The sequence below is a fragment of the Corvus cornix genome, chromosome 4, assembly GCF_000738735.6.
Source record: "Corvus cornix cornix isolate S_Up_H32 chromosome 4, ASM73873v5, whole genome shotgun sequence".
NCBI lineage: Eukaryota > Metazoa > Chordata > Aves > Passeriformes > Corvidae > Corvus > Corvus cornix.
Window position 1 is genome coordinate 49572725 of NC_046334.1, and position 25275 is coordinate 49597999.

General features: G+C 41.5%; 1 protein-coding gene across 18 annotated transcripts in view; it reads left to right on the forward strand.

The window, feature by feature from the left end:
* APBB2 (amyloid beta precursor protein binding family B member 2) overlaps positions 1 to 25275 on the forward strand; it is a 171215-nt gene that overhangs the window by 132665 nt on the left and 13275 nt on the right. For 10 of the 18 annotated variants that reach the window (XM_039550370.1, XM_039550367.1, XM_039550368.1 and 7 more), the window contains one exon: positions 17061 to 17066. The exons of 5 other annotated variants lie outside the window; for them this stretch is intronic. In XM_039550370.1, the coding sequence (XP_039406304.1) occupies positions 17061 to 17066 (6 nt within the window). Of the gene's footprint in view, positions 1 to 8343; positions 8678 to 8849; positions 8952 to 17060; positions 17067 to 25275 lie in introns of those variants that run through there. 3 more of the 18 variants (XM_019287086.3, XM_010401761.4, XM_010401763.4) reach the window with 3 other exon arrangements.

Here is a 25275-nt window from a genome sequence, read left to right on the forward strand (position 1 = left end):
CTTCTTAGCTGGGTTTTTACAGTTATCTTTTGCTTTTTCTTCTTCCCTAAGCCAGCTGCACTTGAAGATTCTTTTCTCTTTTCTTATGTTTTGGTAGCATTTTCCCTTCTCACTAAGAAATAGTTTAGGTGGTTATTTATGCAAAACTTCCATTTATATCCATAAGTTCTGACATTATTGTTTGGAAGTGCAGTGTGTTCTAGGAGGGAGTAATGGAACAGTACAGCTGTGAAAGGGGGAATCCAGTCAGGCTTACAGAATTAATGTGTTTTCAAGCAAACATGGTTAAGTGGGTGCAAAAAGCTGCGTGTGTGCATTCATACTGTGATTCATTAAATGGTTTATTTTAGCTTCAGGATTTAACATGAAAGACATGGTAGACTGAAGATGCATTGAAATAGGCTGGTATTAACTTGAAATATTACATAATTTGAAGCACCTGTAGTTTTGTACCAATGGTTTTCTATTGCTGGTGGCTTCAACTGTGTTGGGGCAGCATCCCTCTATCCTTTCTGAGTAATGTCACTAATGACATGAAAAATTATTACATAGAAACACAGAATCAGTTTGGTTGGAAAAGATCTCTGAGATCATTGAGTCCAACCTGTGACCAATCACCACCTTGTCAACCAGACCCTGGTACCAAGTGCCACATCCAGTCTTTCTTGAACACCTCCAGGGATGGTGACCCCACTGCCTCTCTGGGCAGCCCATTCCAATGTCTAGTCACTCTTTCTGGGAAGAAATTCCTCCTGATTTCCAACCTGAACCTTTTAAAGTAACACTTGAAATTACTCAACTGTAAAAGTTTCAGTTAAGACAAATGATATGTCTAGACATGGACTACAACTAACCACTGCAATATAGTCAGGTTGTCTCAATAAATAAGATGGCATATTGACTGAGTCCCTGGCTTAAAGCCTTTAGACAAATTTGTGCTAGAAAATCTCCACACATTCCCCGTTATTACAGCTATTAAACTCTAACACTCTGGGATGCTGCTAGGGTAATTTGTGAATTTAAGTGGCTATCACAGAGGTCCCTCAAGAGCAGCTGAGCTGCCTGTGAAAGTGTCTGTGGCTCAGGAGAGCTACTGACTGCCAGTTTGGGGTGGAAGTCTCATGAGTTCTTCTACTGTTCTTTTCACTGTATGTTAATCAAGCAGATGCTGTGTCCAGACTGGATTTCTGTAAGTAACTGCTGCTTCAACTCCATGGCAAAACAGTGAGGCAAGTGATGCAAAAAACAGCTGCTGTCCAGCTCTGTAGCTCTCAACAGAAATCATCCATCTTACTCCCAGACTCTCTACAAACCTCCTGGATTTCAACACCTAGTTAAGAAGCTTTGATCTTACTTCACAGTCAAAGATGGTTTAACTTACCTTGTTTGCTTTGTGTGGTCATCACTTGGGTGCACACACCTTCTGTTGATTCCTCTCCAAGGAGGCTGAACAAACAAAAAATAGCATCTTCCTTCCCAAACCAGTTGGAGTCAATTGAAGGTGCCTTCCTTTCATTCACCCCCTTTATCTTCAGCAGTGCTGAAGTTACTCTTAATTACACATTTCTCAGGGGCCATATCAATGTAGGGACTGTGTATAGAGGGAGCCACCTATGGCTATCAAATAATTGAATAATGCTTTTCTTAAAAATGAAACTAAACCAAAAAAACCCCAATAGCAACTTCACTGTATTCTTTCGTTCTCATCTCAAGACCTTTTTTAGTCTAAGGTCTCTGTACCAGATGAGAGAAAACCAAATTAGTCCACTAGTGATTTCACTTTGTTATCTAATGTATATTGAAGCTGTTCAGTTAGTACTAAGGTCGACATATAAAAAACGTTCTGAGGAGAAAAGCCACAGAGAGCATAGGCCATTGAAGAAAAGAACAGTGTTTTAAGAAAAATTGTGCTAAGAATACTTACTAACACCTTGCTGGCTTAAAGTTCCCTAAAGCTCTCTGCAACTTTGATTATAGCATGTTTGTATGAGCAGTAAAAGACTTCTCTGTTGTGGGGTGGTTCACTTGAAAATGTCAACCTTTTGGAAGACATGTAATTACTTTGCTTATTGTTTTCTGTTGTAAGCAAAACTTTGACTTCCTAAAAATTGTTACTAGGCAAATAATTTCTGAAAAAGTAACTGAGAGGAAAAAATATTTTGTGCAGTAGAAAGTATTTCATTTAATTATCTCACTGTTATGCTAGTTAATGAAATATGAGACATTCACAACTTTCTAATGTAGCAAATTAAAAAGCAAAAGTACAGACAGAAAGTGACCTGTGTAGCTCTTCTTCCTCTCCAAACAGCTTATGCCAGTATTGTACTGGTGAGTTAGAGAGAGGGATAGGATATCTATATACACCTTTTCTGTGTAAATATTTATATCCATCTACATAAAAACACTTTTGATGTTTGCATGAGTGTTTTCCTGATATGAAGAGAACTTGTGACATGCCTACATATTTGTAGACCACTGAATGTCTTCTGGCATTTGCTATATGCAATAGTAAAAGGAGGTACAGACTTTGTCCTGTGTCTCTCTCTAAGCACAGTCGCAAACTTGACTACCCGCACTTATATAATAATTTGAAGTGTGCCTCTAAGACACAAGAGGATGCTCTTGCTATCAATTTACCACTTCAATTATTTGTGTCACATCTGCTTCTAGATGCTTTTTCACATTCACTGCTAGCTGATTGCAATTCAAATATTTATATGCAGCGCATTTTTATGTAAATCATAGCATATACTGTCTTGTCCATTCCATGTATTTAGAAAGCATTTTCACCTCAGGATTTTAATTCTGAGAATAGTATTTTGGCTTCTTTCCTAACACTGGCTCCACCAGGGAAAAGGGCCTTTGTCAGTGGTATTCAGCACAATTTGGCCTCTGGCAATGGAGATAGATTGCCTGCTGAAGCCTCTTTGATATGTGCAGATTGATTAGCAGAAATTTAAACACTAATTTGAGCAAATGAAAAGATTTTTGCCAACAGATAATTCAAGTGTCTTAAACATTTAGGGATGTATTTACTGATTCACTTGTTTTTGTACTTAGAAATTGTTAAATTAACATCTGTATTTTTTTTAAGAAATTTGTGCTTAGTGACATTGAAAAAACTGTGGTCAGTATCTTCAGACAAATTCTATTTTATCTTAATCCCATGCAAAATATTTCGGTTTGTAACATCTGAATGATGCATTAAACATAGAACTCAATTATCTCTGAAATTTCAATATTTTATTGCTTGAAATTCCCCTCTCCCCACCTTGATTAATTTCAAAGTTGGCTGGATGTACACTTGTGCCCCCTGAGTTGGACCAAATTCCCCTTGTAATTGATGGGAAGTTTTTTATTAGGTTCACCATGAGTTGAGTTAGTCCATAACTTACAGAGGTGGACCTCAAAAACCTGAATACTGCTCAGCAAAATCAAGGTAGTACCTCTGGGGGCATCAGGATGGTGTAAATGTTATTTCTTTACCAGGACTAAGGTTCTCGTACAAGAACAAAACAGCAGGAGGAAAAGTAAGGAGCCTAGTACAGATTTTAAAAGAGTATGAAAGAGTTAAAGGTCTGCAAGGTGGCTGCCTTCAGTATTTGACCTAGTATTCTCTTGATCCCATGTTTTAACATCAGTGAAGTGAGTTTTTCCACTTCAGACAAGAACCTGTGAAAGTGAGCTTGTCTGTGTTCTGGGATACCTCATACTGACGCAGCAGTGTTTGTAAGGATGCTGTATTTGTCAACAAGATGCAGAAAGAGGTGCTGTAGATTACTTCCAGAATTATTTTTCAGTAGCTCAGACTGGAAGGGCCCACCTGGGTCCTTATGGCAGACAATCTCAGAGCAATGAAAGTGCTTCCTTTGGCAAGCTATCACAGGTGTAGTTCAGGTTGCTGAGGCTGTATTGAACTGCATTTGCTTTGCAGTTGTGTTTCATCAGTCTTTCTTCTTTGATTAAGAAGTTTATTTTCTGCCCGTTCCTTTTTTGCAGTGTCTGAAGAACCTAAAGAAACTTCATATGTGTATTTCCAACAATGCAGATATGTGTTTAAGATTAATAGTACCCACACCCACAAGAAAATAAATTACTAAGGAAGATTCCTTTTTTTTTCTTTTGTATTTGAAAGACACTTGTGTGTATTTATTTAGGAAAATAGCTTTTCATCTCTGCTCTTACTCAGCCACCATCAGGAACATAATGAGATGAATTAGACAAAGCAAACTGAGCAATTGTTCTTGCCCTCTGTTCATTTATGAACTACATACATGGCTTCAAGGGCCTTACTGTTAAAAAAACAAACAAAGCTCTTCTGACTGTTGCCCACTCAGGCATTCATAAATGCTATATTCATTTTTTCACTTTGGAGTCTTTAGGATTCAAGACAGTATTTCAAATTTTCTTTATCCATCCATGGATTTTGGAAACTCATTTTGTGATATGTATGGAGATTCTCATATACCTGTCTGATTTCAGGATTTAAAACTTCTGAAATGTTTCCTCACTTGCCTCTCACCTTCTCTTCTCTCTTTTTGAACATAATAGGAAATTTCAGATAAATTAGAAGATTGGCACTGCTGTTACAGCTTGACAATTTGTGGTGGAAGTAGATGATCACAATGAGGGGAGGTTTTAAGCTTCTGGGTTGTTAAAGACTGAACAATATTGTTGTGCTCCGAGTTTTGCAAAAAGAATTTTTTGCTTCCTGGAAATGTCAAAATGTTTTGTGTCAGGGATAGGATGAATGCTTCAGAATAGCAAAAGGCAGGGCTAGTTTGGGAAGCATTTGTTTATCTTCCTGTAGGGCAGAAGTGGAGCTTTTGAGTGCTGTGGGAGTGTGAGCTGGGATACAAACCTGCTTTTACCTCAAGTGTAGGACTGCAAGTGTACAGCTGTGAGCCAGCAGTATGAGTGCAGCTGCTAGGACTGACTAAAATACATTCTTGGCTTCACAACATGAATATGTTGCTATAATATCATTTTCCTTTTGCTCAAACTGAAACAAACTGCAACCTGAAGTCAAGTTCCATACTCATAAACACATTTTCTTTTTTCCTCAAAATTTTGTGTAAGTGAAACCCTTGGATCCAGTCCTTGCACATGCTCAGAGTGAGTATGAGGATCTCAGTTGCTGATAGTGTTTTTGTTTCTTCAGCCCATCTATAGCTCTGCCAGTATGGGCTGTGTGTGATGGGATACTTGGGATTTCCCTCTGAGATGCAGCTTCTGGCCATGCAATGGGAATATTTGATCAGTCTGGGGAGAACATGATCCCACCCCTGTGTCTAGAGGATAAGCTAATTTCACTTACTCACTGTGCCCTGCTGTTCACTGGCAGTTTAACCAGACAATTGGGCACATCACTGCTACCAAGTGCATGGAGATCTCCCCAGATTCTTTATGGTGTTAAATACCCATTCTCTCATTATGAGCTTGGCTGAACCTCACAGCAGCTTGGGAAATAGACCCCAGCTGTGGGCCTGTGAGAGGGCAGCACATGATAGCTGGAAGAGCCTAGAGCAACACAGGGGTTATTTATACACCAGGCATGCCCGAAAACACCCCTTCTACCTTGATTTGGCACTTTTGGCAGTGCAGGAGTTGAATTTGTCATGAGCTGAGAGCTCTCCTGGGCAGTTTTCACCTTGCCAGGGCTGGCTGCTTGTGATGTTTTTGTCAGTGTAAATTTGACCCATTACTTGCTGCAAGCTTATTTCTTTTGCAGCCTGCAGGTAAATTGCAGTACAAAGGTCCTTTCTGCCAAGGCATTTGGCTGTAAGTTCACAGTGCCTGGCTGGCAGTGGGAAATGGGACTCTGAGTGGTGTTTGTCCTGGAAATTTTTTCACTGTGTTTTTGGTAGCAGTTGTTGCTAGGGAGAGCTTGTCAGCCAAACCTGGCAGCCAGTGCAGAGTTCTGTGACTTCCAGACTGGTCTCAAAGCTTACTGATGATTATTCTTTACAACACAGTTCATGAAAGAAGGCTTCTGTGTGAGTTTCACCTTTCATTTTCAGAATAAAGGTATTTGGCCAAGTAAAGTGGAAGAAATCAGAAATCGGACACCACCACCATTACCCCGAAGCCTATACCTAAAATTTTTAATGCATGTTTGAATTCACATTTTTTGGGTGTGATTGAGAATTGGTAAAGCTAAGTTTTGCCACAACAACACAGTTTAGTTACTAAGCAAATTGTTTGTTCACAAATGGGAAGAGATTTGGCCCAGGTTGTTTTTCATTTTCAGAAACTGCCTGCTGGTCAAGCCCTGGGAGATTTTCCTATATCTGGTGGTAGAGGTAAATCTGTTGCTCTTTTCATGCGTAGCAACTAGAAGCAACAAACCTGGAGGAACATAGGGTGTGGGGCAAGGGAAGATGAAATGCTGAAACCAGGGCAAGTTATTCCTTGAAACATGTTTGTATCTAGCCATGTAATTACTGACAGGTGCACAGGCAGTAAGTGTGGCATCTAAAAAAATATCAAAACCAACACAGGATTAGAATTTAACCCCAGTTCACTTTTTGAAAAGCCAACTAATAACTTGAAAACTGGGATTTAGTTTTAATTATACTTTTTTTACAGATTTATTAAGTTTGCTGAATCTTTTCCTTTCTTCATTCTGAAGGAGGATCAGAGAAGAGCAGTTCTCTCCCACAAACTGTTCCAGCATATTAAAATGGCAAAATCTGGCTTCTCTCCTTAGAAGCCTTTTAAGTAGAAGTCTGACATTGTTCCCACGAGTGCTGTTGTTTGGCCAGCTGGAAGGCTACCCTATCCTCTTGTGTTCTACCTACCAAGACTGAAAGAGGACAATAGCAATGGAGAGGGTTGTCATAATAGTTAATAGTTATCAAATTATTGTGTCCTCTTTTTCAAATGTAAAGAATTTACATTGAATGCATATTGGAACCTAGATTATAAATTTAATGCATTTATATTTTACTGCATTAACCAGTTTCAGGTGCCACTTTGTCCACAAAATGCCCCTTTCTTTCCCCACAAGTGAATTCCACATTTGTGCCAAGACTTTTGAGATTACATGGACAGTGCAAAAATTATTACATGGCCTTAAATTCTTCTTAACACTGGGCATTCAGCACATCCAAGGAGGAGCTATAGCTATTTTATCTTAGGCAGCATCAACAGATTTGTTTATTAAATTCCCTCCTATTACTCCCTGGAAATCAGTGGAAAGCTTTTGAGATGGCAGAGGTTGTTGCTTGAGCATAACTGGTCCTGCCAAACGTTGTTGATGATAAGCAGGAGGAAATGAAGGAAGGAAGGAATCTGACTAGACTCTCAGGGTATATTTAGGTGGTGAAAAAAACATCCTGCTCCTTATGCATCTGTGTGGCTGAAAGAAGTGACTGCCAGAAAATTGTCCTTAACTGCTTTTCACCGTCTCAGCTCTGCTGGTGGAAATATCCATGGTCATGTTCCTTGCTCTACTTTCACTTAGATTGAGCTCAGATAATTTTAAGAGACTTCTTGGTGGGCATTTTCATGTTGGCTCATTTTCCTTAGAGAGGACAGGTGTGATCCCACAGACAGCTCTGCTGGCACATTTGAAGGAGAATTTCCCTTGGATGGAGAAGAGTGACTTGCAGGGTGGTGACCCATGTCCTTGCAAACTTGGGTTGTTCCTTGGTCAGAGTTTGCTTTCCCCCAGTCTTCCCCCTGCACTGAGGAGGAGTGATGTGCAATGCTGCAGGTTAGCTGTGAAAGCTGAATAACCTGGAATGTGGTTTAAGCCCTGATGCATTTTAAGTGCAGTCCCTGCCAGAAGCAGCTCTTTGTTACTGATTGAGCACATTTGCTGGGGAGTTTTGCCAGATAAAAACTAGAGCTCCAGGACCACTGTGTTTACTGTAACCTTTAGTGCAAGCAACACCTCTAAATTGGATTTACTATTACTGCATGTGGCAGTTCTGGAAAATCAAATTATTTGGCGTGCTTGTTTGTGCTCAAGGATAAATCTCACTTCTAGTATAAACAGATGTACTTTCATTGAAGTAAATGCAGTTGTTAGTTGTGTCTGAATTTTTTAATTTAGCTGTAAATCTTTGTTGCCTTTTTCAAGAGAGTTTCTTTCTGTGTTGCATTCAGTACAGAGCTACGTTGTGAATGCTTTGCAGAGGTTTTGGAAAATTGAGAGGGGCAGACTCCCTGTGCACTTCAGCTTTCCCCAAAAGATTACTTCTGTCACAAAAGATTAATCTTTGAAGTTTACTGGCTAGAAACACAATGCGTAGCAGTGAAGATTCGTTAGCGGGGGAGGAGAGACATCTCTTCTGCGGGTCAGAGCGCAGGGAGCGCGCAAATGGTAGAGGGGATGGGAAGGGAGGCAAAGACACACCCCTGACGGAGCGGGCCTGCCGGGGAGAAGCACCCACTCGCTCACAGCTGGAGCCGGCAAACACAAGCATGCACAGTCCGTGAGGAGAGTGGGAGCTGACATGATGTGCTTCAGTTCGATGCAAAATGAATGAGCTGCTGTTCTCAGGGGTATTTGGCCCCCGTCGTTGAAGTACAAGTACACGGCTGCATCAAGTGCACTTGCATCATCTGATGGCTAGATACACACTAACGGAGACAGGGACCAGTCAGCATTGACTTGGGTGTTTGTGTATGACGTGCTTGGCATTTAATTCCTGCTTGCTGCAACAAAAAGGTAAGAAACTTAAGAAGTGACCAAAAAAACCCCTCAGCCCTTCCCCCTTTCACCCCCACCCCCCCACAACAGTTTTGGATTGGTGTAGCCTTTGTCTCGAGCTGTATTTTCGAAGCTATGGTCTATTAGTCTAAAGCTACTGTGTGGATGCCTGCAAGGCAAATTACAGCTCCTAGTGTGACAAAGGCAAGTCAGATTTCTTTTCTCTAAGAGCTGACACTTAACAACCTTCAGGAGAGCACTGTAGCAGAAATGCTGGACTGTGTGCTGAGCAGTAAGTATTTGATGCTGTTCTCCCTCTCCTTTATCCCTTCAGATGTTGTCATTTGAGCAATAAGCTAACTAATGGATCCTGATGATTAATAGGTTTGGGAGACTATGTTCAGCTCAGATTTACATTTCCTAAACTGGCTGTGGTTACTGACTGCATACTGACCAGCCTGATTCTGTAGAGGCTGATCATAATTTGGTTTTACTTGTAATGCCATGTTAATGGATGAAAAGATGCTGTAGTTAAGAACAGCAGAAACCTCATTTGCTAAAGCAAAGAAAGCTCTGTGTGTTTTCCCTCCCAACACACACCACCTGTATAATTATTTATGTCTAATTCCCAGCTAACTTCTAGCTAGACAGTCTGGGCTTTCTTCTTTCAGCCCATAATTTACCATGGAAATTGAACAATCTGTGTAAATCTTTGAAAGATGTGAACATGTTTAATGGCAAAAGTATTGCACTATATGTGGGTATACATGCATGTTACAATATATTTAGTTGAAGTGAAATGGTTAGCAGCTCTTTTGACAGAAGAAGAAACTTCATGATTAAATGTAGTCTATTGCCTTGAGGTCTCTGTGCTTGCTTAATCCTATCTGAATTTATAAAGAAATTGCAGCAGGAGAAATTTCATTGATTTGTTAATTGATAGATAGCTTTGAATCCTTATTATGCTGGGTGCATGGGGAAGGAAGAGAGACAAGCACATTTATCTTTTTCTTTAAACTCAGCAGCTTCACTCTTCAATTAGGTTTCTCACATGTTATGGAACCTCATTGCTCTCCCTGCTCTGTGCAGTAATTTTTGCTTTCTTAAAGGATAGCTGAGTCTATGAGGGGAGTACATGATCTGTTTCATCTTGTAAAACTATGGCTTTAATTATGTTCTTGTAGCTGTTGCTTTGTAGTTAATGTAATTATAACAACTTGTGAGTGAGGAAAATAATATTATTTAGTCCTGGAGCATTTCTCAGTAAAAAGTGGCCTATTTATTTTCATAAGGATTTAAGAGAGAGAAAGGGAAAGATAGTGGGGTTTTCTTATGTAATACCAGTTACAATTTTTAAGGGATTTTTTTTGAAATTTTAATATTTTTTTTAAAGTACAGGTTAGTTTTCCCTTTTACAACAAGTGGGTGTATGTACATAAACCCTATCTATGAAGACATTTTAAACATAGATCAGTTGCAATACCGATGGAGAACAAACCATTTGAATTAGTATTTTAGATAATCAAGGTGTGTAATGAAGGTCTGTGGTATTTCTTGTATTGTTGCAGTCTGTTGGGAATTCATCAAGGCTTTCTGATGCACCTTTCACACTTTCCTGTATTTCATTACATGAAGTAAAACTGTTACAGTGGACAAAGTTCTGATACAGTTGATATTAGAGTGCTAGTATTGATTCAACTGCACCGTAAAGCTTAAATTTGTTTTAGAGTGCAGACTTTGCTTCAATGTAGTTTAAGATAGGCTGAGATAACCTTATTCTCTGGATAAAGTTAAAATAGGTCAAACTGAAATTTAACAGTTCTAAATCAGGCATATCAAGTCAGTAAAAAGTGTTCTGTTTCATTTCCACCTATTAGAAAATAACTGGCCTGTCCCAGAACGTTTTTTGGTATCTGCCAAACGAAACAACTTTTTTTTGTAATATTTTGATGTTGATGTGATATTAAAACCTTTTTTATATGTTTTAAGAATTTTCCAAATTGGAAATATGTTTATGGTTTAATATAATAATTGTTTAATAACTTGAACCAGAGATTCTTATATCACAGGATCAACTAGGTTGGAAAAGGCCTCTGAGATCATTTAGTCCAACCTGTGACCAAACACCACCTTGTAAACCAGACCATGGCACTGAGTGCCACATCCAGTCTTTTCTTAAACACCTCCAGGGATGGTGACCCCACCACCTCCCTGGGCAGTCCATTCAATGCACAATCACCTTTTCTGTGAAGAACTTCTTCCTAAATGTCTGACCTAAACATCCCCTGGCGCAGCTTAAGACTGTGTCCTCTTGTTGGTTGCCTGGGAATATCCAACCAATCCATCTAAAATGGTGCTCTAGTGATTTGGGGGGAAGGTGGCCTGCTGTTCAACATTCTTTTTGTGGTTCCAGAAATGTGTTTGTTTTCCCTAACCAGCCAAATGCAACGTTCTAATGAGAGGGAAATGATCTGCAGTGTATTATGAAAGATGTCTCTGTTTTACATCAGGAGAGGAGGTACCTGGGATGGCTGTGTGTTTCAGGGGGTTCTAAGTGCACCCTCCCTTTAATCTCAGATCTTCAGTAACTGAGTGTGTGCAGATGAGGGAAACCCTGAAGGAATGGCAAAGTGACCTGAGGTTGCTTATTTATGGAGAGGACTTAAGAATAACAAGGAACCAGCTTGGCTGTCAGATACGAATGTGGTGTTTAACTCCTAAACTTTCATCATTTGGGTGCTAGACATCACATTGATATCTGACAAAATACCAAAAGCTCCAGTAAGTGGGGCTTGCTGATTCAGAAAGTCTGTACTCTAAAGCAAACTCTTCTGGTTTTAAGAGTACAATTTAGTCTTTAAAAAATGTGGATTTGTATAACATGTCAGGGTGCCTCATATTTTATTTTTATTTTAAAAATAGAATCTGATTAGGTTATAGTAGTCTTCATAACATATGATTAGCAACAGAAGGCTAGATCAAGCCATCAATTTTTAAGCAGAGATCTTCTTTGCTGCCAGTGGAGAATTGCTTAAAAATTGATGGCACAATCTGGCCCACAATGAACAGGGGACTCATGCAGAAAGCGTTAGTTTTACTTCTACTCAGTCTCCATCCTGGCAGTGGCAGGGACCCGGAAACTCAAGGCCAGTCTGCTAGAATAGTTTGCAACTTCAATACTTGTTGGGAGACTAAAGGCTTAAGTGCTACTTAAAAAAAAAAAATCAACCAAAAAAATCCCCAAACAAAAAACAAACAAACAAAAAACCTGTTAAAAAGTTGCCAAACCCTTAGAGAAATTGTAAACCACAGCTATTTTCCTTTCATTAAAAGAAACTATATTTCTCTAATGGCATACAAAAGTGAAGGACATAATCATTGTGTAAGCAACAGGAGGCTTTCAAACGCACAGAAATGAAAGTTGTTTCCTTTATTTGTTCATGTTGTGTTGTTGAGGTGTAACTACATTTTACATAGCGATTTTGCTGCATTAAGTGCTACTAGACTTTGTAATTACAAATTGGAGAACCAGAGGAGGGCCTCTTCTGTGCCTCAGAGGATGTGTTAGGCAAATACTTGTAACTGTAAATAAAGATGAAAGGCTCATGCAATGCATTGCTATTTTTAATCAAGTTAAATATGTTTTACTCTATTAAAACTCTACAGTAATTGACAGCAAAGACATTTCAGCTGGTTGTTATCTCTTAGGAAGAGAGATGGTCAGGGCTGCTGCTGCTGGTGGGTGTAGTCCCATGTGAAAATGTTGAAGAACCATGGAAGTTGCAGGGCAGACCTTTGTACGTCTGTACAGCATAGTTTACACATGGCAGCCTTTTTTTTTCTGATCTGCTTAAAAAAGACAATTGGGGAAGTTGCAGTATGCCAGACTCCAGGGGAAGGCACAGGAATGAAGAGGTGTGAAGTGTTAACCGTATCTTCACAAAGTTAGCTGAATGCGTCAGTCACAAAAACGGTGGGGCTGTAGACCTCTGCCAGTTACAGGGGATTAAACTCCTGACAATCTCACAGGCCTATGTGCAGTGCAGTGCCACACTAAAACACCATCCAAGCATGAGAAGATCACCTTGATCCTTAAGTACCTTTTTGAAGGTGACAAGAACAAAACCTGTCAGGTTTCTTGGTGTGATTTGCTCTCCATCACGTTGTAGTCTTACAGTGGCCCTTATTGAAGTAGAAGACACAATAGTAGCGACTGTGAAGTATTTGGAGTCCAGGACAACTCCTGCTGTCCCAGCCACCAGGGATGGATGTGTGGGGCACCTGAGCTGCTGAGGCTCTTGGGCATGGTGTTTCATCCCTGCCAGCTTCCCTCTTCGCTCTTGAGACAGTCCCATAAGTTGGTCATCTGCATAAACACAGCATCACCATGTCCACCAGCACAGCACATCTCCAATTTGTGCTTTGAGGTGTTTCTGTTACAGAGTCAGGGGAAAAACGTTGCCCTGGAATAGACTGCAACAGGTCAGCTAGACCAGCCTCCTGCCCAAACCTGGGCAGGGTTCAGGATCACCTCAGAGCCACTTCAGGTTGATATTTATAAGCTCCAAGAACAGGTGCACAGCCTCCTGGAGTATGTATCTCTGGGCTTACCCACTCTCTTGGCAAAGAAACTTGGGTTTGCTCTACTTTTTAAACCCTCCCATGAGCAAGTGGGAGACATTAATTAGATCCTCTCCCGTTACCTTGTCTCCAGGCTAAACAAGCCCACCTCATCTCCAGGCTAAATAAGCATGGTTCCTACAACCTTGGGTGCCCTTGGCTGGGCTCACTCCAGTTTGTCACTCTCCATGGACTGGTGATCCCAAACTTGCATGCAGCAGTGCAGATATGGCCTCATGAGCACCATGTGGAAGGGTATATTCACCTCTCAGTGGAACCTCCATCACCCTTCTGCCTGTGGGGTGGGCATTGCACATCAATGGCCAGCCCCCAGGATACAGTTTGCATCACTCACTGGTGTACGAAACCTGGGACTGAAAGAAGAAATGGTGTTGCACTCAAGCAGTGCCCCATCAGTTACACCACTCTACAACTCTCTTGCTTCCACTGCATCCCTGGGCTGGGAGACCCTCTGCGAGAGGAGTGTGGAGGAAAGCAGGGATCAGAGGAGCAGGTGCCCTTCCAGTACTGCAATGCTCTGTTCCTAAAGGTGCCAATCAGAAAACAACCTGGAATAAATGAGCCTGGCAGAAGTGATGGGGAGGAAGAGACTGTTGCCACCTTCCCTTGGAGGCAGGGTCCTTTCAGGGTTTGCTCCAGGAGGGGTGTTCTTTCTCACACCTCTGCAGGCTGGAAGGTCATGGGCTGTTTGCCTTGGTCTTGGCCTTTTCCCCTCAGAAACGAATCTCAAATTCTGTGTCACAGCCCTGACACAGTTTTCTGGGGATTGTCTTCCCAGGTTATTGGCAGGTTCTGGCTTGACCCATTTTAACTCAGCTTGGAAAGGAGATATGTAGGGCACCACACTGAAGCACTTGTACAGCTGCTCTTATAGCATTTCTGGCACTTAGAGCAATCAACAAAATCTGCCACTTGAACTGAAACTTTCTGTATCTACTTTTTAGCCTTGGGGTGATTTTTTAAAAATTTGTTTATTTAAGTTTAAAGGTAAATTATTCAACCACATTTGAGCTACTAGAATGTAAAGAGAATACAGGCAAATAGTCTTTTGTATGAAAATAATTAATGAATTACAAAACACTCTATGAGAAGTTATTGGGTTAATTGGAAAGCTGTAATTAACTGGTTAGAATCGAGAGGCAGCCTCCCCTGATTCATATGCATCCCACGGCAGCCAGAGCCCCATTGATTTCTCAAAGCCTGAGGAAGTCCAGCAGCTCAACTGCTTGTTTTTCTCTCACCTTCCTGAATTTCCTTCAGTGCTCTTTTCTCTGGGCTGGCAGCTGCAGTGGTGATTGTTCTGTACAGTTGTATCTTGCATAACAATTGGGGAATTAACAGATCTCCTTTTCAGAGTTTGCTCCAGCAGGTCATGTTTTGTGTCTCTAAGACATTTCTTTTCCTGTCCTCCCCCAGCACATTGTGTCTAAATTACGGGACAGTTTCTCCAATATAATGCTTTTCTGAGAGATGGACATCTCTGTTTGTCCACTTCATATAAAGCCAGTGATTAATGGACAAAGAAAATCATATTTGTTTTACTTCTCCTACTACTTAGAAACATTGTGTTTTCTCAGAAAGTGAAAGTGATACTACTTTTTCAATTCTGATTTTCATATTGGCACTGGCATATAGTATCAATGATGTTTAGGCCTGAAAGTCTTCCAACATTTGCAATGTTGAGATCTAATTTTTATCCCTTAATTTTATAAAATGTTAGCAATAGTTGAAGTGCTTGCTGATTCTGCAAAGCCCAGTAGGCAGCCCATGTAGATGAAGCAAAGGAGTGAGTGGGGTTTTGGCTGGGGAGATCCACACAGGTCACCACTGGGTACTGAAAAGGGGAAACTCCAAGTTCAATGTATGACAGGAGTAGAGCAGAGCACCATGTGTTTCTTCTTTACAATGAAGCTAAGTTTCATGCCTCTGTTGTGAAATTTCTGGGAATGTCCATTACATTTGTAAATATGGATCATCTTTCCAACCTGGCTGCTTTCACAGAATCATAGAACAGCCCCGGTTGGAAGGAATATCAAAAGACCATCTGATCCAGCCATTTATGGGAAAGGGAGCCTAAATGAAATAGTCTAGCACCCTGTCCAGTCATATATTGAAAACCTCCTATGATGGGAGCTCTACCATGTCCATGGAGAGGTTGTTGCAGTGAATTTCTGTTTGTCACAAGGAGTCACATCAAGATTATTACAAGGGACAGTGGGTACAAGTTGCAGCAGGAGACGTTTCATCTCAACATGAGAAAAAATTAAATCTCTGGTTACATGCATACACATCTATTTTGGACGGCTGCATTAGCGAACCATGTGCATGTTAAGTTAAAATCTGCCTTAGAAAACCTATGTTTATTCCAGATCTACTCACTAAGCCATTTCTAAACAACGAATCAATCGCTGTAAGCTTGCTGACATGAGATGTCTAATGGGAATTGGATCCCTTCCCCTCAGTGTGTTCTGTCTTTAATCCTACCCTTATTACTTGAGATGTGATGATTTTTCCACTCCACTTCTTTTTTTTTTTTTTTCTCAAGAGTCAGTTACAAGCTGGGATGATGTAGGGTCCCACATTTTTGCACACAGCGCATGAACCTTGCTCAGATGCTCACTAGAGATAAGCCCTTAAAAAAGGGAAGTTGTGAGGTGCATGCAGGAGGCAGGAGTGGGAGAGCAGGACTAAGTAGCTCCCTTCTGAGAATGGCCATTGTCCCTGTAGAGACACTATGCATTGCATAGAGTGGCATCCACTGTTAGAGGTGCAAAGAAGCAGGCAGCAACCCATATCCTTTCCCAGGCCTGCTAACTCTTTGTGGTCACATCCCAGGAAACTGCTTTCTTCACAGGACGAGCTCCAGAAGTACACGTGCGTGTCCCTGCCAGCTCACCCTGTTGGGGTTTCGTGGTGGCTGGCATGACCTGGAAAGCAGCAGGCTGTGGTAGGTGCCAGGACCTGCAGGGAGCCCTCTCTGTGGCTTCAGGGCAGGGGCAGGCAGAGCAGGTCTGTGGGAAGGGGCAGTAGGGCAGCCACCAGCCAGGGAAGCTTGTGCCTCTCCTGCCTGCCTTTGCCTGTGGGAGGGGGGTGTTGCTTAAGTCATACCAAGAGTTAGTGGTTGCTGAAGTGTTTTACAAATGAAGGTGTGTGGTGATTTTATACATCCTGGCTTCATGGAAGGTTGCTCCACAGGCTGTCACTTCTTCAGGGTGCAACTTCCAGAGGACCCCAAGTGACCTTGGGGCATGAGCTTTTGTTTTTGGAAAAGGCATTAAAAAAACTGATGACAATCTTTCTACTCTTTCAGTTTAAACAATGTAAGGTTTGCACAACCTGAAGAATTATTCTTGTTTCTTTTGTCAGTGTCTGCTGTAAAAAGTGTTATTTTGGAAAAAGGAAGGTTCACGTACTTTCTGTGTCTATTTATGCTTTCTGCATACTACTTCCCGGACTTGTGTGTGGTATTTTAAGCTTTATTACCTCCCACTGTTGATATGTCTGCACTGCCTCAGCTGATGCCTGTTGGCTTCACCGCATGTTTCCAAAAATACAAACTTCAGAGCAACTAGATTCAATGAAAAAGGGTGTCAAAAGGAAATAGTGGCCGTATGCTTAGATACGCTGTGCTACAAACAAACAGTGTGTGTTAAATGTACAGCACTTTTCAGCTACCCTGTGTTATCATATGCTGGAGCTCTCTCTGCTTCAGTGCTTTCTAACTTGCTCTTTCTGTTTCTTCATGCTTCCCTGGATTCAGAGAGAGGTAAATGATTTTCGTTTTTCCATTTTTGTGTTTATCCTTCTGGCGTGCACTGAAAAATGTTGTATGGGTTGGCTTGTATCAGTGAAGCCCAACTTCAGTGAGTAAATTCATAACTGTCATCTTTTCACCTTGCTATTAACAGAATTGTCCAGTTGATATTGGCTGTTGTTTGTTTTGGGGTTTTTTCCTCAGGTCACAAACCCTCTAACAATAGAACAGTTCAAAATCATGCGATGCAGTGGGTTTTAATATTTGCTTCTTGTCTTGGGATTTAAATTTAGATGATGATGTTCTCTGGAATCTGAAATGCAAGACAGTAGTGTTAAAATCCCAGCTTTTATTTAAAATGTTTTAAAAACATGATCCTAAGAGCAGGGGATTTAAGAGCTAAGTTTAGCAAGATTTGGAAAAGTAAACGTTTATTTTCTATTTCTGGCATTTGTTTTGGGTCCGTCTGGGTTGCTTGCTTGCCTTTTTAAGTTTGAAGAAAAGTTGTTCCCAGTATGTTTGATTTGTTTGGATGTACAAAGGAATCATTTGGAATTCTCTACAATGCTTCCTGTTTCATGGGCGCACAGACAGTAAGGCATTGTAGTCAGGTGCTTTGCAGCACAAGGGCTGCAGCCACTCCAAAGGCTCTTAGCAATAGAATTGCATCCCTCAGATGAGATTTGGGGTTTGTTTGCTCTTCTAAATTGCAAAAACTTGAAAGTGGGACTGGGTGGAAGGAATGTGGTTTAGAGATGCAGACTATTCCTCATGTTTGCTTTGTGGAATACAATGAGAATGGTTTTCAGGCCTGACTTAATTTTAATCAATTCTTTAGGCAGTGTTGGCCTAGGGAAATATTTGAACTTTCTTGATTATGGCTTTGCAATCTAATGTAGGTTTCATGCATGTGGGGAAGCAATGATCCTCCCAGCTTAGCACTGGCAAAAGTGTGCTTCAAGCAGATTCATGGGTAGTGTCTCTGCACAACTGCTGTGTTCTGCATCTGAATAATAAAGAGCGAAGGAGAACTAGGAAGCCTTGTTTATAAAACAAATCACACTGGAGAGATTAACTATTCTGGTGTAGTCTGCTGTCTTCAGTTAAATCTGTTATAGTGCTTTGAGCATCTCAACTTGATGTATTTCTTTATTAAATCTTTAGATATTCCTTTTAAACAAAAGCCCTTGTCTTCCAATTAGATCTGGAAGACAGAAGCATTGTCAAAAATATCTAAATACTAATTTGTCAAAGTCAAATGTACAGGATCTGCTTCAAAGAGGCTGTTCAGAGGTTCACAGGCATAATAACACGTTCATTTACTAAAGGAAATTCAGGATTCATCAGACTGGCCATCCTGAGGAGTTAAACCACCACTTTACAATGTTGCAAGGGAGAAGCAGCAACTATAATGGCCTTGACAAACTACCTCATTTGTATGCCTTTTCTTTGAAAACTGCTGCACAGGATAGGAAGGCAGCCCCCTGCCCATGCACATTTCAAAAATATTGTGAAATAGTTAAGCAAAACACCCTGAAACATTTGTGTTGACCAAGTCAGTGGCCAGTGATTTTCATACGATCTGTCCCAGAAGTTCTGTCTTTTGTTAGATCCATCTATCAAACAAGCAGAGGTCTAAGCTACTGATTGACTTTTCAGTTTGCCATGCCTGTCTAGCAGTTGTTGAGCAGCAGTAAGCCCCATCTGAGCCCCAGGCACCAGCTGGATGTGACACACTGTTAGCTGGGCCCCCTTGGGCTGCCAGTCCTACAGGAGCACAGTTCCCAGGGCACCCCCTTGGTGGTGACCACAGCACAAATCATAGACTGTCCTTCTTGCCATGATGGTGGTGCTTTGGCCATGTGACTGGGAGGTCAGGCTGGGAATGAGGACCAGCATGGGACATATATTTAACCTGTACAATCTGTACTGTTGTCACTGTGCTAACAGAGCTCATGGATCTGTGCTTTGACGTGACTCCAGTTAATGCAAATCTCTGGCCCTTTGCAGGAGTAGAATAAAGCCCTTGGTAGCAGAGAGGGAAATGATTTGTAACGTATCAAAGCCACCTTGCTTGCTAGTGAGGCAGTGGTGGCCAGGCTGACAGGACTCCTGTCCCCTCTGCACAGGAGAAGGTGCTGGGCAGCACTGAGACCTGGAGCCCGTCTGGGGGACCGGCTTTTGCAGCTGCATAAGGATCAGGCTGCAGGAAGGAAATTGGAGTGAAAGTCATAGCAAATGCTTTCAGGCTTGGAAGTGCTGGGCTCTGAGGGGCTGAGCTGGGTATCAGACGCATCAGCTCCGAGAGGGCTTTAACAAATTTTGGAAGCACACAGAACTGTGGCAATGATAAGACATCAAAGAAAAACCAGCAGCTGTGAGTTTTAGGGCTGCCAGATTAAAGCCTCTGAGTATCACACAAAGTAGCCATAGCTCCTCCTTCAGAGTTAGCAAGTGACATTATCAAGGAATGAAGCAAACAGCCTTTCAGCAGGGGATAATTTGCCCTACAAACTTTATGCTTGAATTAGAAAAACAAGCTACACTCTGTCAATGCCAGACCATTTGAGGAGAATTTATTAAAATGCAGAATAGATGTTTTGCTGCAAGGAAATCCATTTTCAAACTGTGTAAAAACTGAAATAAGAAAAGTCTCCAAAAAATCTCTTCTTGGGGAGGGCATTTTAACTACTTGGATCCAAAATTCATCACCAGGGTAATGTCTTGGTGGCCAAGTGTACCATTCTGGGTTGTAGCAGGAGAGCGGCTGAAGAGGTGGAGGAGCTCTTTGAGTTGAAGTTCTTGGAGTGCAGAAAAATCGGAAGGCTTTCATGTGTGTTTAGGATTTCTCGCAACTGTCAGAAACACAGGGAAAATTCTTTCTCCCCCACATCTCTTCCAGCTCTCATCACTGATGAGAGAATGGTGGATGTGGTTACTGTATAAGAGAAATGGGAAGGAGAAGACTCTTGGGAGTAGTTATTTTCCTTCCTCCTCATCTGGGATTTGATTCCAAAATGTTGGGTGCATAGTTACCTGGAGAAGGGGCTGTGAGTTTCATTTGGAACGTGTGGAAGGGAAGCAGTGGTTTCACTCGGTATCTAATAGTTGAAAGGTCCTCAGTAAATCTTTTACAAAAAGATTTTGCAGCATTTGTGAATGCTGCTTGTTTCATCTAGTTATCGTTTTCTTACCTTTGGATTTTTCTCCCTAACTTTGCTAGTTCCTTGGTGTGACCATAATAAAAAGACAAGTGACCTGAACAGAGTCACAAACATTATTTCAGCTATAAGCCATTCTCCTTTTCTCTATGTGAATAAGAAGTCTGGATTAAAAGCCTGAAATGTTAATCCAGAGGATCTGTAATTTCTAACATACATATTACTGCAGGGTTTCTTGCACCTTATCTTCTCTTCTTCTAGTATCATTCATGATGCTAGAATATCTGTGTCATGGAAAAACCCCACCCAAGGATGGTCTTGATGGCATTATATTTACCTGCTTTTATCATGTGCCTCCTCTCCCTTCTCTTGCTTTTCTCCTCCTCTGTCCCCATGGACATTCAAGTGTTGACAGTGAATGGCAACCTCCTGCCAGGTGCCTCTGACGTGCTCTGCTGTAGTGGTGGTTGCTCTCCCCGTCCTGTTTCCTGCTTTCGTAAGTCTCTGGTCAGCTGTTTGTAGGAAAGCAATGTGAAGTCTGAAAGTTATAGACTCGGGAGATGGTTTCTCCACAGCCTGACATATCTGTTCTGTGGCCCTGCAGTCACAGAAGTCTATACACCAGTACAGAGAAATCATCTTCTGTAGGCTATTCTGGATGAATTTCAATCAATTTTAAGACAAACCAAGAGAATATAATTTTCTGGTTCAAGGATTCTTGTTACAATTTGTAATACATAAATCTGTAAAGAAATGTACATTTTCCTGCATGTGTATCATTTTAATGTAGGTGTTTTAAATAGCAGCAATTTAATTTTATTGAGAATAGTAAAAAATTTCATTTCATACTTTAGGGCTAGGATCTTAGGGGTTTTTAACCAAAAAAAAACAAAAAAGGATTAATGCACTTCTACATTTTTCTACAGTTCTTTGAAGAAATAAGTTTATAATGAGAAGGTAATGAAGGATGTGTGACTCTCTTAAGCTGTACTTAATTGGGATGCCTCCTAGGACTTTAGCCTAATAGTGGCAAATGGTTATAACTGCTACTCAAACAGGACAGCATTAGCATAAATTGCTTTTAATGTGATTATATTCATCCAAGGTTGAGCAGCTAAGTGATGCTTAGCCAGGTGTTAAATAGGTATGACTATCTAAGGTTTAGTCAATGACTGTAGACATTTGCCAATTAAAGAGAGTAAAAGAGCAAATAAAAATTAAATTCCCTTCTACTTAGCACCTTACATTGTCTTTTCAACTCTCAAAATTGCTTTTTTAAATGTCTTTCTCTAGTCCTGTATTCTTTCAAAATAAATTACTACTAAATTTTTAACTGTTCAGCAGAACCAGTCTTACCCACTCTTGCACAAAATACTTCTTATCTATTTTTCTGTTTTTCTAGCTTCTGTCCAGAATACTGATTTATATCCAGTTCCTATAACTGGAAAATTATTAATGGATGATGTAGTACATGTGCAAATGATTAAAAAAAATTTTAAATTACTTTCTATGCAGAACCCCTTCTCCATAATCCTGTATCGACAGAAGTGTTGCACTTGTGTTACAAAGTTTCAGGAGTACACAGCTTTTTTTGCAACATCATTCTCCTACTAAACACCTTGCTGCTCTCTCCACTGACATGGAATGAAATTTTACCCAGAGCTGTCATTCAGATCCCACAGATTTCATGTGCACACACACTCCATGGAGACAGAGATTCATCCAGCTGGATGAGATGTGTTAACCCTGTGTTAGCTCTCTATCCAGCCATGGCCTTTGTAATGGCTTTTAAATTTCTTTTTTCACTTGTTTTCCCAGCAGAATGTAAAGATAGGGGAGTGGTAAGAGGAGGCATTTGGCCTTTTCCATAAATTTCTATTGCAAACACGTTGCTCAGCACTTCTTCATTATCCCAGGGGCCTGTTGCACATAAATCTCACTTAAATGTTAATCAGCTTCAAGTGAGCTGCAGTCAAATGAAGGTTTATAGATGAAGCAACTCAGAAGGGATCTGAAGTGGAAGAAGAATCAGAGACTGGTCTTCTGGCTTACTTGGGATTCAAGGCTTTGGACAAAAAAGAAGCTGTTCCATTGTGGTCCTGTGTAGGGAAACACAACTTTTCCTATGTTTTATTGTTGCTGTAGGAAGCAGATACTCTGAAATCCTCAGAAAGCCATACCTTTCTTGTCCAAGAGGAACCGTGGAGCTCCATTTTCCAAATGCCTAGAAATGCCTGAAGCAAGGCTGCAAGGCTCCCACTGGCAGTGGAGGAGCCAGCTGCTACCAGCCAGTACCCCCATCTCCAGGTCTTGGCTGCTGGGCTGCCATGTAGGGCCACTGGTGCAAGCACACGGGCATGTAGGTGACTTCCATGAATTAATGATATCAGTGATACTGTCTGTGCACTGCCAGAAGGGGGAAGGATTGTTTTTGTGCTAGTTTTGATTGATGATTTGAAAATAGATGGTGCTGGCAGGGTTGAGTGTGATGTGGTACCACAGGTTTAGAAGAATTCACATTTCATACTTTGTCTCAGTAGATACAGGCCCTGATCATCTAAAGGTTTATGTATATTCACAATCCATGAACGTAATTAGCTGATTTACTTTGTTCAAGCTGTTCAGGTGCTTAAAGTGAAACACTGGTGTGTGAGTCTGCAACACCACCACGAGGGTTTTATTAGCTCTCAGTACTTGAAACTGATGTACTGGCTGGTGTGTCATTTTCTTCTGTAATTGTGCTATACAGCCTTGTTTATGACTGCATACCATTACAAGCAGAAATATTTACAGAAGCTGCAGGACCGAGTGCTGGAGAGGCTCGACACAAGCCTTACATGCAGCACTTGTGGAACTGAGGCGTGGGCCAGGTGGTCCTGGCAGCTCCTTCCCAGCACTCACCAACAACCCTGTGGGCAGAAAATGGCATTTCTGGAACTTCTACAAGTGACTAAATGTGCGTGGCATTTCACAGAACAAAGATGAGACTTTCCTCACAGCCTCAGGGGCTTGCCAGGCCACACCCTGGAGCCTTTGCTGCATACAGTGGGGCATCATTGTTTCTTCAACGAGAACTCCAGTATCAATACAGGCTGGGGAATGAAGGGATTAAGGAGCCCTGCCAAGGACTTGGAGGTGCTGGTGAATGAGAGCAATGTGGACTTGCAGCCCAGCCCAGAAAGCCAAGCATGTTGTGGGCTGCATCAAAAGAAACATGGCCATCAAGTGAGTGAGGTGAGTGTCCCTCTCTGCTCTAGACTTGTGAGACCCCACCTAGAGTGCAGTGTCCAGCTCTGGAGTCCTCAGCACAGGAAAGACATGGACCTGTGGGATAGGGTCCAGAAGAGGGCCATGAAGATGATCAGAGGAGTGGAGCATCTCTGCTGTGAAGACAGGCTGAGAAAGCTGGGTTTGTCCAGCCTGGAGAAGAGGTCTCTTGGTGTTACAACTCCACCCCTGAAGGCAGGGTAACTGAGGTTCTTGTTAATAGATCACTTGGAGCAGATGAGAGTGAAATGACACTGAATGACCAGTGTTTAAACAAAAGTATGAAAATATCACTTAAGAAAATATATAAGGAAGAGAGAAGAGAAGATGGAGAGTAAAGATACCACCACCCATAGATCCAGCAACAAAACTGCAATTTTGGTATTCATTGGTCAACGTGATGGTCACAGTCTTGATCCATCAGGGGTGGAGGTACCCCCCAAAACAAAAAATTCAATGGGTTAATATACATTCAGGTTCAGGTGGGAATGCCCAGGTACCTCCCCCGGGGAGGGAGTTTTATACTGCCTGATGCAACACTGTGGATCATGGCCAGTCCTCTGATGGACGGCCTCAATAATGAGTCTTGGGGTGTTCTGGTTTTTTTTTAGCAGGGCATGTTGTGATACGACAAGGGATAATGGTTTTAAAGTAAAAGAGGGTCAATTCACACTAGATATAAGGAAGGAATTTTTTATGATGAAGTGGTGGAATGCTGGAACAGGATTCCCAGAGAGGTGATGGATGTCCCATCCATGGAAACATTCAAGGTCAGGTTAGATGGGACTTTGAGCAACCTGTTCTAGCTGAAGATCTCCCTGCTCACTGTGGGAGCACTGGACTAGATGATCTTTCTTTTAAATCCTCCCATCTCTTTATACTCAATTTTAAAAAAAGAAAAGTCCTGCAGTCCTGCAGCAGTCCTTAGGTATCCTATATGTAGGGCTGCTACCAGCTCCATCAGAAAATCAATACATTGCATCTTGAGTAACATTTTTGTGGCTGTCATCTGCTCTGTGGCAAGTGCAGAGCACATCTGTCTTACCAGGACTGTTGTCATCCTTCTCTTGCAGGGACCACTGGGTTGCAGGCCCTTCTTCGGCAGGACTAAAGTGGCAGATGAGTCTCCTTTTCACCTGCAGTGTCCAACTACAGATACTGCATCCATAACACTCATCAGACTCCTCCCTGCCCTTGCCACAGGTCTTACCTTTCAGAGTGGTTACTGAGCTGGGCCCTGCACAGTGGCTCATTCATTTGGCTGTCATTAACCTTCCAGGAACAGAGAAATGTTCTTGCTGAAAAGTGGGCAAGCTCCTTACTGTCAGTGTTGCCCTCCACATTGCTCTCTTTGTTCAGAAAAGTAAATTGAGACTTGAGAGAAAAGCTCAAGATTCAGCAGGCCATCCCCAGTCGAACTCTCTGCCCTTAAAATGCTGCTGAAAATACTTCTATCAAAGATGTTTCCCACTTATGGGGCATAATTATAAGTTGTGTTCCTTTACAGCCAAAATCTTTGATCATGACAGAATTCAGTCTTAAGTTTAATAGAGTTTTAATTTTTTGACTTATTTTTATCTCCACAGTCCTTTGAGTCCTACTTCCACTGGGAGATAACGTGCTGACTAAACACATTTAGTTCTACCTTACAGATTCCCATAAGGCTGAAAACCCTTGCAGTTGAGCTTGGATCTCAGATACACTCTCTGCAAGGTGAGATTTACTGTGGCCTCAGGGGTTGTTCCATGTATCAGGAACTTGGCAGCACAGTGGAGATGGCCTGCCTGATGTGG